We start from the raw sequence: 12,696 nt of genomic DNA, 5'->3' as shown, positions 1-12,696 counted from the left end.
TCTGTGTATCCTCCCTTTCACTTTCATTCCATTGCTTCTAGACTAGTCATCTCTGAGTAATACTTTCCTATGACAAGAGTAACATCCACTGGTTATAGATCAGCTGAACCACTGAGCCACAAGGACTCCAAGGAGCAGCTTCTTGGGATACAAACAGAAGGAAGAGAACAGCAGGGTGCCCCTGGTGGTCACATACAGCCCCCAGATGAACATTTTCAGGAAATTGCAGCTGATCTCCAGCCCTTATTCTACAAAGACAATAGGCTGAAGGAAATATACGCAGATTTACCTCTCCTCTCATGCCAACAGCCACCAAGCATAGGAAATCTCATCAGAAGTGCCCTCTCATTAGCATCAGAGACTGGCACTCTTCCTTGTAATAATAGAAAATGCAAGACCCGTACCCATATCCTACCACCAAACACAGTCCCCCAACCCAACACACAATGGGACTATAAAATCACTGACACTTTCTCCTGTACATTCTCCATTGTGGTGTACATGATATGGTGCATAAGGCTCCCCAATGAAAAAAATCTATATTGGGGAGAGTAAACAGAAACTACAATCCAGAAGGAATCTACACAGACACACAATAGAGAAGAAGATGGCTGCACCCATGGGAAACACTTCTCTGGACCAGACCACAGTATAACAGATTCAAAGGTCTTTATAGTCTTTAGTTGATCAGCCTATGAACATCTTTGCCAAATGATTAGCCCATGTTAAAGGCTCATTAATACTGAAAGGTTATTCTTTAAGAGATTGTCCAGTTGTAAACTATTGATGGCCTATCCACAGAATAGTTCAACAATACTAGGTAAACAGGGCTTTGCTGCCTGGAGCGCCCCGCTAATCAGGTGTTCATCTGGCCAATGTGCTTGTGTTCTATTCCCACTGATGTGGGCCAGCTTGGTATTATAGGCAAAGTTCCCATTCACTTCAATGCCTGCAATACCAAGCCTGGCCACTGCAGTAGGAACAAAGCTTTCTGCTTTGTGCAGAAATCAGCTTAGTGCATGAGCCCACTGGTCTGGTGAACAGATGATCAGCAGAGGTCTTTATGCTTCTTGCATAAAGAGCTGAATATAGTGCAGCGCTCAAGGTTAGTACTCCAGCGCAGTACTAACCTTGACAGATGTCTTTTAGGCTAGTTTAACACGGGTGAGCGCGATATCAGGTCATGAAGCTGTGCCCGATATTGCACTCGCCAATGACTGAGGTACCCGCGGATGCGAAGCCTTTTTTTGTGTCAAAAACACCTCACACAACTTCCGTATAGTTGTGATGGGAAACCTAGCATTGCACTTGTGTGCAGATCGTATGCTGTACGCTGTGTTTTCCAGCCCCATTGAAAACAAAGTGTGAGGTGTTCCGAGGGAACGCCCAAAGATAGGACATGCTGAGATTTTTTCCCACACGCAGCGGATCCAAGAGGTGAGTGTGGGGGTTTTGGGGGGCACCATGGCAGACCCCACTGCGATATTACGCTGGCAGAGTCCATCCTGGGGCAAGCTTTCTACTAGTATATATATGTGGTGTGATTAGATGAGCGATCTTGCCACCTCAGGCCCTAAAAGTGGTTCCCCCCTTGGCCTATAAAAGGCTCTCAGAGGCTACTTGCGTGTAGTGACCTCCTTTATCCACTTGTGTAGAGCTTGTTGACCACTAGACGCCTCTATGATCTAATTGAAGAGATTTCACCTAGTTAACAGTCTGACAGGGGGAGCATTATTGGGATGTGAAAAACTGGATGGTCATATTGATAAATTGCCCATTACCTGGGACGTTCTAACCAGACTGTAAGTTGGTGTTGGGACCAGTGGATGCGTGAGGGCGCACACACAAGGTGACCGGGCTCAGCATGCCCTCCAACCACCGGCAGAGAGGATCATCTGATAGTCTGACAAGCACAAGCAGCTATAACTGCCACCCAGAGACAGGGGGTACCATCACTACAGACCACTGTATCTGTCAGAACCATTTCCAGGCACTTGGCTGAAGGACATTTGGTCTCATGGCACCTATTACGTGTCCTGCCTTTGACACACACCCAACGTTAGTTCTGTTTGCAGTGGGTGTCATGAATGACGAAAGTGGACTGCCATGAAGTGGAACTGGGTTGTCTTCAGTGATGAATCCAGGTTTAGTTCGAGCACTGATGACGGCCGTGTTCATGTCTGGAGACATAGGGGTGAGCTCCTCAATCTTGCCTTTGCTGCACACTGCCCCCACTGCTGGTGTGATGGTCTGAAGGGTCATCGCATGCAGCAGATGGTTACCCCTAGTAGTAGTCTGAGGAACAATGACAGCTCAGCGATATGTTCAGGATATCCGGCAGCCACATGTGTTCCTCTCATGGCGGCTTCCAAGAGGCATTTTCCAGCAAGATAATGCTTGGCTGCACACACAAGGGGGTCACAGGAATGTCCCCACAACATTGTCACACTTCCATGGCTGCCCGGTCACCAGATTTATCATCAATAGAATATGTATGGGACCATCGGGGATGTCAACTTCAACAGCCTACGAGTTTACACAATCTAGAGACTCAGTTACAGCAAATGTAGACAGATATGCACAAGATACCATACAGAACCTGTATCTCTCCATGCCTGCTTGCATGACATCTTGTTTACAAGCTAGAGGCGGTACAACAGGGTACTAGAGCCTCCATGCCCACCCATATCACATCTTACATCCAAGCTAGAGGCGGTACAACAGGGTACTAGAATCTCCATGCCCACCAGTATCACATCTTGTATCCAAGCTAGAGGCGGTACAACAGGGTACTAGAGTCTCCATGCCCATCTGTACCACATCTTGTATACAAACTAGAGGCGGTACAACAGGGTACTAAGGGCCTTAAGTGGTGCAGAGTGTTAAGCAGCAGAATGCAATCCTAAACTCTCACTCACGACCTGAAGGTTGTGGGTTCAATCCCTGCATGCTTGCTGAGGGGTAATAAACAAATTACCTGTGGAATAAGTTGGCACTACACAAACAACAAGTTACTTCCCTACTAGAGCCTGCATACCTGCCAGTATCACATCTTACATCCAAGTTAGAGTACAACAGGGTACTAGACAGACAGAGCTTAGAGTCTCCCTCCAAGTGTTCAGTCTTCTACAATAAATTATCCTTTTGCTCTGATATTGTAATCACTTACTTATATCAATGATATATATATCCCTTTTCTACAAAGTCTAAATGGAAAACTATGAAATTCCCAAATGTCCACAATTTCTCAGCATTACTAACCAGGACCAATTTAATTCGAGAACCTGTCTTGTTGGATTCTGTTAAAAAAAACAGGGTGAACTGGCGCTGCACACTGCCCTACTTCACCCTGCAAAATAAGGAAGACCCGGTCGGAAACCAAATGGACCTTATTATAGTCAACAGGGTTTATTCTGCGCCATTTGGTTCTGTCACATGACGGTTCCCTTAGCGCATTGCTTGTTGTTTTTCTGCTCCATGGCGGAGCAGAAAAATGGAAGCAAAAAGCGCTGATGTGAACACCGTCTTAGAAGTGTAATGTTACAAGTCATTATACTCGTACTGTTGCTGAGCCAACCTCTAGAATCCATGACACTAGTGTAGTGTAATTGTTTTTCCAAATCCCCACTTATTTATAGTCTTTGTTCACAGCTCCAGAGTTGGGGTCGGAGCTGCATAATAGGAGCTTCAGATGATCAGTATTGCATAAGATTTATGTTGTGCTGTACTTTATTTTACATGACGCCCCCATACAGGGGGTGTCATGTAAACGTCTGCTATGTTGTGATAAATATAATAATGCTAATAATAACCCACCAACATTCTAATCTCCCCTGAACAATGGCGCTGGATCCTCTGCCATCGGTTTGGCCCGTCATTCTAGCGCACCAGCACCACCTACTGGTCACATAGCTCAATGAGGAAAAATATAAAGAACTGCAATTATTGAGCTTTTGCCTTCTGCTTAAAATTATGATTTAGTTCATTTTATTTATTGCATTTTTCAAAAGAGTGCACTATACATATAATTAGCGATATTAGTGCTGAGCTGCAGTATATTAGGCTTAAACCTGGACTAACAAAACGTAAAAACCAGAGGAACCATTGGAAAAAAATATATAAAATAGTTGTATATATACCAGTTTCCTAAATACCTTATTTATTATTTTTGTTATCATTGTAAATACTCACTTTACAAGTGTAAGTATCCAAATAATACATTCATTAACCTGGCAGGAGCATTCAGGACATTTTCTGGCAGTATCGTAATTGGGTTGTCTTAGGCGCATCAAGGGCAATTATTCTAGAGCAGTGTTCCCCAACTCCAGTCCCCAGGGACCGCCAACAGATCATGTTTTCAGGATTTCCTCAGTGTTGCACAGGTGATGTAATTATTGTCGGTGCCTCAGACATTGTCACAGGTGTTCTTAGTATAAGGATATCCTGAAAACATGACCTGTTGGTGGTCCCTGAGGACTGGAGTTGGGGACCCTTGTTCTAGAGGCCCACCTGACATCTATAGAAAACAAGTGCACATTCACTTTTAATAGCACTGTAATCCGTATCTTTATCACTGCACAGACAGAACATATCAGTAAGATCTGATAGGTTAATTGTGTATTAACCCATAAGGAATAGACTTTATGGGCCATTAACACGTAATGATTATCGCTCAAAATTCATTCGAACAAACAAATTTGAGTGATAATCGTTACGTGTAAATGCATAAAATATGCTCACTATTTGTGTACTTGTCATTATCGCCGACTTTAAGTAAGCGAAAAAACTATCGCTGGCTTCTCACTCTGTCTAAATGCTCCCCGCACAGCGCTTTACATAGAAGGTGCAGCGCTGAGCAAGAAGTCCTTCTGTCTAAACGCTCTGCACGAGCGCTGAGTACCTTAGCAGTGATGTCAGCACTCGTGCAGTCGACTATCGTCCTGTGTAAAAGAAGCATAGTGGCAAGTAATTAACCCCTTCCCAAGTACAGCCCATGGCAGGTGTCTGTGTATGGAGTTGACTTGAGCCAAGCCTGTCCCATACACAGTGGGGGTCAGCCAGCTTAGAGATAAAGGGTCAACAGCCATGATCAGTGTTAAGTGCTGCTGTCATTTTTGAGAGCATCATTTAAATGCCTTAATTGGCGCTTGGAGGTCACAACCCCCTTCCCACCCCCACCCCAATGAGATTGCGAGCTGCCTTCCAGGTGTCATGGCAGACTGGATCCTTCTAAAAGCTCCCTGGAGTGCCATAAAGCCATTAGTGAAGGTCTACTATGACATGCCTGTCGCTCATCTTAATAGAATGTCTGCCAGAATACATTATAATGCAATACTATGGTACTGCATTACACTATATAAGCAATCAGACATAAAATGTTAAAATGAGTAAAGGGAAGTTTTTTTTAAATTACTGTAAAAGCTAAAAAAAAAACTTTACCCAGTCATTATGTTAAAAAAAAAGAAAAAAAATGGAATTGCTGTGTCCATAAAGGTTCAATTTACTAAAATATTGCCATTAAAAAAAAACAATATCCAATGCCAGAATTGCTCTTTTTTTTTGGCACCCGGCTCCAAGAAAAATGTAAATAAAAAGCAATCATTACAGATCACCTTGCAAAACAAAACCCTCAAACAATCCCATTAAAGGAAAGATAAAAAAAATTATGAAGATCAGAAGATGTCAACAGTAAGCTTTTTTTTAAATGCTACATTGAAAAGCCTACATACATTTGGTACTGCCGTAATCGTACTGACGTACAGATTAAAAATAACGTCACTTTCACTACACCATGAATGTTACTAAAAATGGCCATATACTTTCTGATACAGGAGGGCAAACATGTGCACCACCTCAGCATGCAGGCAGCCAAATGCCAAATGAGGGAGCCAATTACACCTGCGGAGGACACCGATGAGACAACCACTCACACAACCTCCTAAAATAGAGGGGGTGGCTGCTTAGTGTTTACTCCAACACAGAGTAGTAGATGCAGGGTGTCAGACCATCTAGTACATGTAATGCACCATGCAGGCTCACAACCTATTAGTGACTCCATATTTGAATCCAGCAGACTGCTCAGCACCACAAAGATACCCTAGGCTCTCCTGGTGTTTCAAAGCTGCACTGCATGTTTCTAATAAGTACTGATAAATGTGAGGTATTAGATGATATTTTGGCCAAAATACGTGAGTTCACAAGCCAGCGTCAAGGCTCCTTGTTTAGAGTTCCTACACTAATATAAGTAAAATATCACCGAAAAAGAAATATAAAAAAATACAAAAATCACTGAAAACAGCCATATACTTACTGATACAGGAGGGCAGGCATGTACACTGTCTATCCCTCAGCATGCAAACAGCCAAATGTCAAATCTGTGATATTTTACTTATATTAGTATCTGACCTTGCTTACTTGTATGGCAAGTGTATATGAAAATAAAATGGTCCCAGCACCCTATAGATCAGTGGTGGCAGCACGCAGAGCCCTCCCTGCTGGCATGCGTCACTGTCGGCCGCTCACCACTGCTCATTCACTCAGCAGAACTGCTAGCTGCGTTGATCCCGGCACACACTGTGATGTCAGTGTGCAGCCGGGATCCTCCTCCCCCGTCCCCTGACATCTCATCTTTGGTTCCGCGAGAGCAGGGGAGGAGGTGTCCGGCAGCACACTGATGTCACAGTGTGCTCCTGGGATCAGCACCGAGCAGTGGAGCTTCCATGAGGAGGAGGGGGTAAGTACATTAGTCTCAGGGGTCTGCTATCACTACTGAGGGCCGCTGTGGAGGGGGTCATTATTACTACTGGAGGCTGCTGTGGGGTCTCACTATTATACAGGTCGCCGCTGTGGGATGTCACTATTATACTGGAGACCGCTGTGGGGTCTCACTATTATACTGAAGGCCGCTGTGGGGTCTCACTATTATACTGGAGGCCGCTGTGGGGTCTCACTATTATACTGGGGGCCACTGTGGGGTCTCACTATTATACTGGGGGCCGCTTTTGGGTCTCACTATTACACTGGGGGCCGCTGAGACTCTGCCTAGCCAAGGCTGACAATAACCGTACGATCTTGCCAACCTTATTGACCAGACTGTGCGGCTGCCGCGGTGCTCAGCCTCATGCGGTTTCTGTTACGTGAGAGCGTGCCATTATTGTATCAAGACTTTCCAATAGTATAAAGTATATGCAGGGATTTTTCCCGCAAGAAATTGGATCAGTCGCAGCTGTGAAAATGAAATACACCAAAGGACCCCGATTGCATTACAACAGGTATATTTAACATTGTTCAACATGCCCTAGATTAGCAAATGGCGCAATCATCTTACCTTTCAGCAGGTCATAGGCTCGATTTACATCATATTTTCGGGCACGAATAAAACGCAGAAAAAATCCGTCCTCCTTCCCGAGCGTCTTCTCTGCAACTGTTCTGCAGAGGTCATCACCACCATTGGCTTTCTCCTGCACCAGGTCTCGTATTTCCTTTACCGCGGATTCTCGCTTCTCATCCGTCTCATTTAATTCATCCTTAGCCTTCAAATGTGTAGGAAATAAAAAGTATCACATAGGGCCTTGTATTAAAACTGCTTCAGGCAAAGACTGACCTTATTGCTTGAGGTAAGCAAACTTAGTTTTCTTTTTCCACATGTAAAGATGAAGCATTGACTACTTTCTATGGGCAAGAAGGCCACTTTTTTCTGTTAGTCAGTGAGTAGAACTTCCAGTTTGTGCTAATGAAAGCATGTACTTTATCTTACTCTCTCAAGAGCACTAAAGGGGATATATAGGTTAATACCCATTTACAAGTACAGAACAAGGAAATTTTGTGTGAAGAGAGCGGAGGTCCTCATTCATAACCTCCATGTATTAGCTGGAGCAGAGGGTTACTACAAAGAACATTGCCTGCTGTGGAGGAACCAGCACATCCCTGCACTACATCAACAACCTACTGATTTCAATGACCACCATGTGATTGCTCCCAGCAAGAGAAACCAAGTAATCCTGTAGATATGATACCTTTTAATTACTAAGAAAAAATACATGATGTTATTGCAAGCTTTCGAACTCTCAGGATCAGGCTGTCACAGCCATCACTTGTATGGTGACCACACTGATTGGTCTTCAGGCAAAGCTATGTGATCTGAGCTGTCAGACTCTCAAATCAAGGTGCTCCTGCACAGCTGTGGGCTCTAGGGGGATTCTCTGCAGGGACTTTTAACCCTTTCCAATCCAATTTGTATCCTGGTTTTCCTAGGGGGCTTACGCTTTTTCTGCCATTATACAATGGCGCTATCTGCTTGCTAAAGCCAGTACTGCATGAGGTGACACGTTGGATAGGCTCCGACAGCAGAGAGGCTGGCAATATACAGTAAGAGAACCCTGATGGATGTCTTCCAACATCGGAGCTGTACAGCCTTAAATCATAATGTCTTTATATGTCAGACAGTGGATTGGAGAGGGTTACACATTCCAGTAGAGATAGATAAGAACTGCTTGGTTTTTATAGTCTATGGGCCGTCCTGAAGTAGTTACGAGAGAACCTCTATAGAGTCTATCACTTAGTTTGTAAAACTATACCAAGTGTAAACTCTGAATTTCAGACTTTCCGCCATGAATTTTATGTAAACAGTCAAAAGATAATTACCCAATCTTTCATCTTAGCCTGCTTATTGGCTAAATAATTCAGCTTTTTTCAGACACCTTGACTATTTGTTTGACATTGCAGTTCAGCCCCATTTACTTTAAATGCAAGACCAGTCACAAGCTATGGACAGACATTGTGCAGGTTCTGAAAACAAAGCAGACCCTTCTAATAATGTATTTGCCCCTTTAAAATAAGCATGAGGTGATATCACATACACAGTCACAGTCAATGCTTGATCTTTCCCACTAGAATATAATACTTTCTAATTACCTTCTGCACTGTGTGTTCTGGCAGCTTGTCGCATTTGCCAAACACGGGTCCATGGTCTTTGGTTGTCAGACGCTCTAGCTTGGCACGGAGTGACTGTTCCTCTTCTGAAACTATACGATATGTTCCTGTCTAAAAGCAACCAACACACACAGGGGGTGATTGAAGATGGTTCCCAATTAACATTATCACTTGTACAAGAAACTTTAATTTTACTTGGAGACATACAGTTTACATTTTAAAACTATAGAGTAAATGCAAAAAAAGTAAATGCAAAGTAATCAGCATTGGGGGTAATAGGCTGAAATGGATGGACATATGTCACCTTTCGGCCTAACATACTATGTTAACTAGTCTTGGTCTTATAATTGTGCTTTGGAGCCTGATCCTTAAGTTAACACTTATCTGATTAGGAGCCCCAGTTCTCCTCCAATGACCCTCTTCCCTTGGCTGAATCTTAATTGCTGTTCTTAACACACAGCCTTACTATCTGTAGTAGCGCTCTATAGCCAGCATTCACCATATGAACACCTAGCCATAAAGGTCAATAACTCTAAAGACAAGGGAAGGCATGTTCAGCACACAACAGATACTTGCTTACTAGCAATCTTACAAAAATGTTACAAATAGTAAAAACGCAAGACAGAGCACAGAGTTATACTTACAATGTCTGACATTTCACTTCTTCTATGTCCACGCAAGAAGCTGGGGAAATAATTAAAGTGCGAAAAAGTGTATAAACTTGTGAGGACGCTTGTCACATCTATCTATTGTCATTCAACTTTATTTTAGCAAATCCGTAAAAAAGGATAGAACTCTGGGGAACTACAAGTATCAGTTGAATCTCCTCATATTTCTTGAACACATCAGGATGTTTCTTGAAAATGTCACCCCAAGTGGAAACCATAGAACATGTGTAATATGTGAAAATACGATAGTAACTCATTGGACAATGTGTCTGGTAGGATATGCTAGAAGTTATAGTTTCACAGCAACTAGAATATTGCACGTAGTCAGCATTTATGTATATGGATACAGTCAGCATGTACTGGATGTATAAATGGAGAATTAATTAAGTTTAGTCCTAAATGCAGCACGATGTTTGTAGTTTAACACCCAAGTCAGGCTTTTACACTCATCTATTTCTATCTGAATAGCAGACAGAAAAGTGACAATTACTCATTATTTTTCTGGCACAAGTCATCGGTTGTCACCCTTCAGCAATTCTTTCATTTGGTCACTCATTGCTTAATAATTCAGCAATATATTCTCTATGACTGATAACATTAAGCACGTCAAATGGAAAGATATAATGGCTCTTCCCACTCCATAGATGTAGCATATTTGCAGGATAAGCTACAGCTGCATAGATCCAGTAATAACCAGTATAACAGGTTCAGGGGTACCAGAAATGACATTAAAGGCCACCCCTACTAAAGTCTCAATTTCCTTATTAATTTGAGATCCACACACTTATATAGTAACCTGTTCTCCTTTTATCAATGCTGGTAGCTATCTGTTTTTTGGTAAAATACATGTGACATGCGGAGAGAATTCCAATTTGGCTATAACATAGTGATCGCCCCCAAGATCCAAGGGTTTCATATTGGCCCCTTCAGCACTCTAGGATGACCCTTTATGGACATATAGTAGATTCCTCTGTTTGTTTAACATCTGCCATAATAGAGATGAGCTTAAATGTAGCTTGAGTATTCAGTTATATGCCATAGAGACATAAAATGAAAATGATACACTTCATACAGGCATAATACTCTCTACTATAATGTATGCAAATATAGGGAAGAACAAGCACCAACTAAAGTGACCTGATCATAATAAGAACATATAACTGCACTCTTCACATACATGGGACTCTATATATCCCATTGTGACCTCAACCAAGAAGTGATCAAAATACATATGTAATATAGACAACCGAAACTATGAAGATGACAATCATCCACTTTGCAACCAGTGAAGGCATGAATAAGACACAAGAAAACATAAAGACAATGACTGAAGTCTATACAGTCTAGCTGCTTTGGTAGAACATATGTTCGACTTAAACCCCTAATTGATAAGCACGTTATCTTCAAGCCAAAAAGCATCTGTTTCTTGCTTTGCCATGCATCCCTATGATCATGGATAGCTCTACAAACCACAAACAACAACCAAACACTTACCGGAGTGAATATCATACTCACCGTTGAACAATTTTAAGTAAAACAGCAAAGTAAGTCAGTGTTGGATATGTTGAAAAGTTCAAAATTTCAAACTACAGTTTCCACGCATGGAATGTAATCACAATGTTTATGCCCAGAGGACGCCAGCCCAAAGCTTCTATAGTCATCGGTTTGGGATTAGGCGTCACAAGGCATTACTCAGTCAGGCTTAGTAATTAAATCAGCGCAGAACATTCAGGAGATGCCATTAGATGTTACAGAAAACGAGGAGAAAACTAACTGTTTGAGTGGGGCTTAGAACAATAACCCTTTGGATGTGTCCCCTGGATTCCGGAGTATCCTTTCGTAATGCAATTAGTAAGCTGTGTAACCGGTTCATTTGGCACAGAATGTGTTAACAGTGCCAAACTCTAGAATTTATAATAGTTTGTTACAATGTGAGATGAATCAGAGTACTCAAACTACCCGGACCACATTGTCTACAGCAAAAGCAATCGTCGTAACATAGTATAAAGCTCAACATTTCCTTAATCGCTATTGATATACTGCATATCTTACAACTTACAAACTTCTATTGGTACATTAGGCATAGAAGACATCTAATTGCACCGCAGGTAGGAATTCTGCTGGTCATATATTAAGATTTTCACAGGATTGGAACCTGCTAAAACACTTTAAGTATTGTTTAGGTAAGTATTAGATTGGAAGTTTAACTTCCATGTACAGTATTAGGTAACAAAGGACTGACGTTAAGAGTCATCAACTGCCAGGCCTCTTGACATTAACTTACATCGACTGCGTTCTTTAAAACTCTGCTGTGCATTAAACATACAGTAATTATAGTAAAAGCACAAAAGCAACATGTTCATAAATGAAGCGTGAAGTTAATAGATACTGTAACTATCAAAAAAAGGTTACATTGTAGACTATCAGAAATGAACCTGCTTGACTTACCTGGGATTTAATGTCCACACAGTCTGGCAGCTCCTGCAAAGTCTCGCTGCTGCTCAGTTCTTTGTCACATTTGCATGCTGTGTATTTCCAATGGACAACCCTCTGCCAATCTGAAAAAAGACAAGCAGTGAAAGGAGTCTGGCAGACACCATGGGGCTCTCCCGACTCCTATTCATGCAATCCCAAATTAACTGTCACCTGGAAACTGAACACTAAAAGGGAAGCTGGGCAGACCAACGAAGGTAAGTGACGGAGTGATGGTGGACTTGTCAAGGGTATGTTCACCTTCATAACCTTTTGTTTACTACATTGCATCAAAATTGAAAAAATGACACAAATTTGCAAATAGTCTTTGATGAAATGTCCTACTTTTGTCTACAGCTGTTATGTAGACCTATAGCTTTCCATAGTACCAGGCAACAAACAGACTCTGTGTCGTCTTATCCTGCAGTCATACTTCTTTATATTTGTCCCCAACTACTTACTACAAAATAATATATTACTGAAAGTAGGGGGAGAAGTAGAACATTTTTAATGAACACTATTTGGAAAATTGCTTCTTTTTTTATTTTAGTTGCCTTATGGCAAATTAAAAAATTTGGACAGAAACTGAATCTTCGATCCCTTTCACGGTTCCCTGACTTATTAT

At 42.1% G+C, this 12,696-nt stretch overlaps 1 protein-coding gene across 2 annotated transcripts in view; it reads right to left on the bottom strand.

Moving 5' to 3' along the window:
• RLBP1 (retinaldehyde binding protein 1) overlaps positions 1 to 12,153 on the bottom strand; it is a 35,028-nt gene extending 22,875 nt beyond the window's left edge. The window contains exons 1-4 of one of the 2 annotated variants that reach the window (XM_066592805.1): positions 12,048 to 12,153; positions 9,576 to 9,615; positions 8,914 to 9,042; positions 7,328 to 7,532 (exon numbers count right to left, since the gene is read on the bottom strand). In XM_066592805.1, coding sequence (XP_066448902.1) covers positions 7,328 to 7,532; positions 8,914 to 9,042; positions 9,576 to 9,587 — 346 coding nt within the window. In that variant the 5' untranslated portion in view covers positions 9,588 to 9,615; positions 12,048 to 12,153. Of the gene's footprint in view, positions 1 to 7,327; positions 7,533 to 8,913; positions 9,043 to 9,575; positions 9,616 to 11,114; positions 11,353 to 12,047 lie in introns of those variants that run through there. The other variant, XM_066592804.1, reaches the window with a different exon arrangement.
• Positions 12,154 to 12,696: the final 543 nt, after the last annotated feature.

This window comes from Eleutherodactylus coqui, chromosome 2 (genome assembly GCF_035609145.1).
Source record: "Eleutherodactylus coqui strain aEleCoq1 chromosome 2, aEleCoq1.hap1, whole genome shotgun sequence".
Lineage (NCBI taxonomy): Eukaryota > Metazoa > Chordata > Amphibia > Anura > Eleutherodactylidae > Eleutherodactylus > Eleutherodactylus coqui.
The sequence above is the reverse complement of the archived record's forward strand: the minus strand, read 5'-3'. Positions and strand labels throughout refer to the sequence as shown.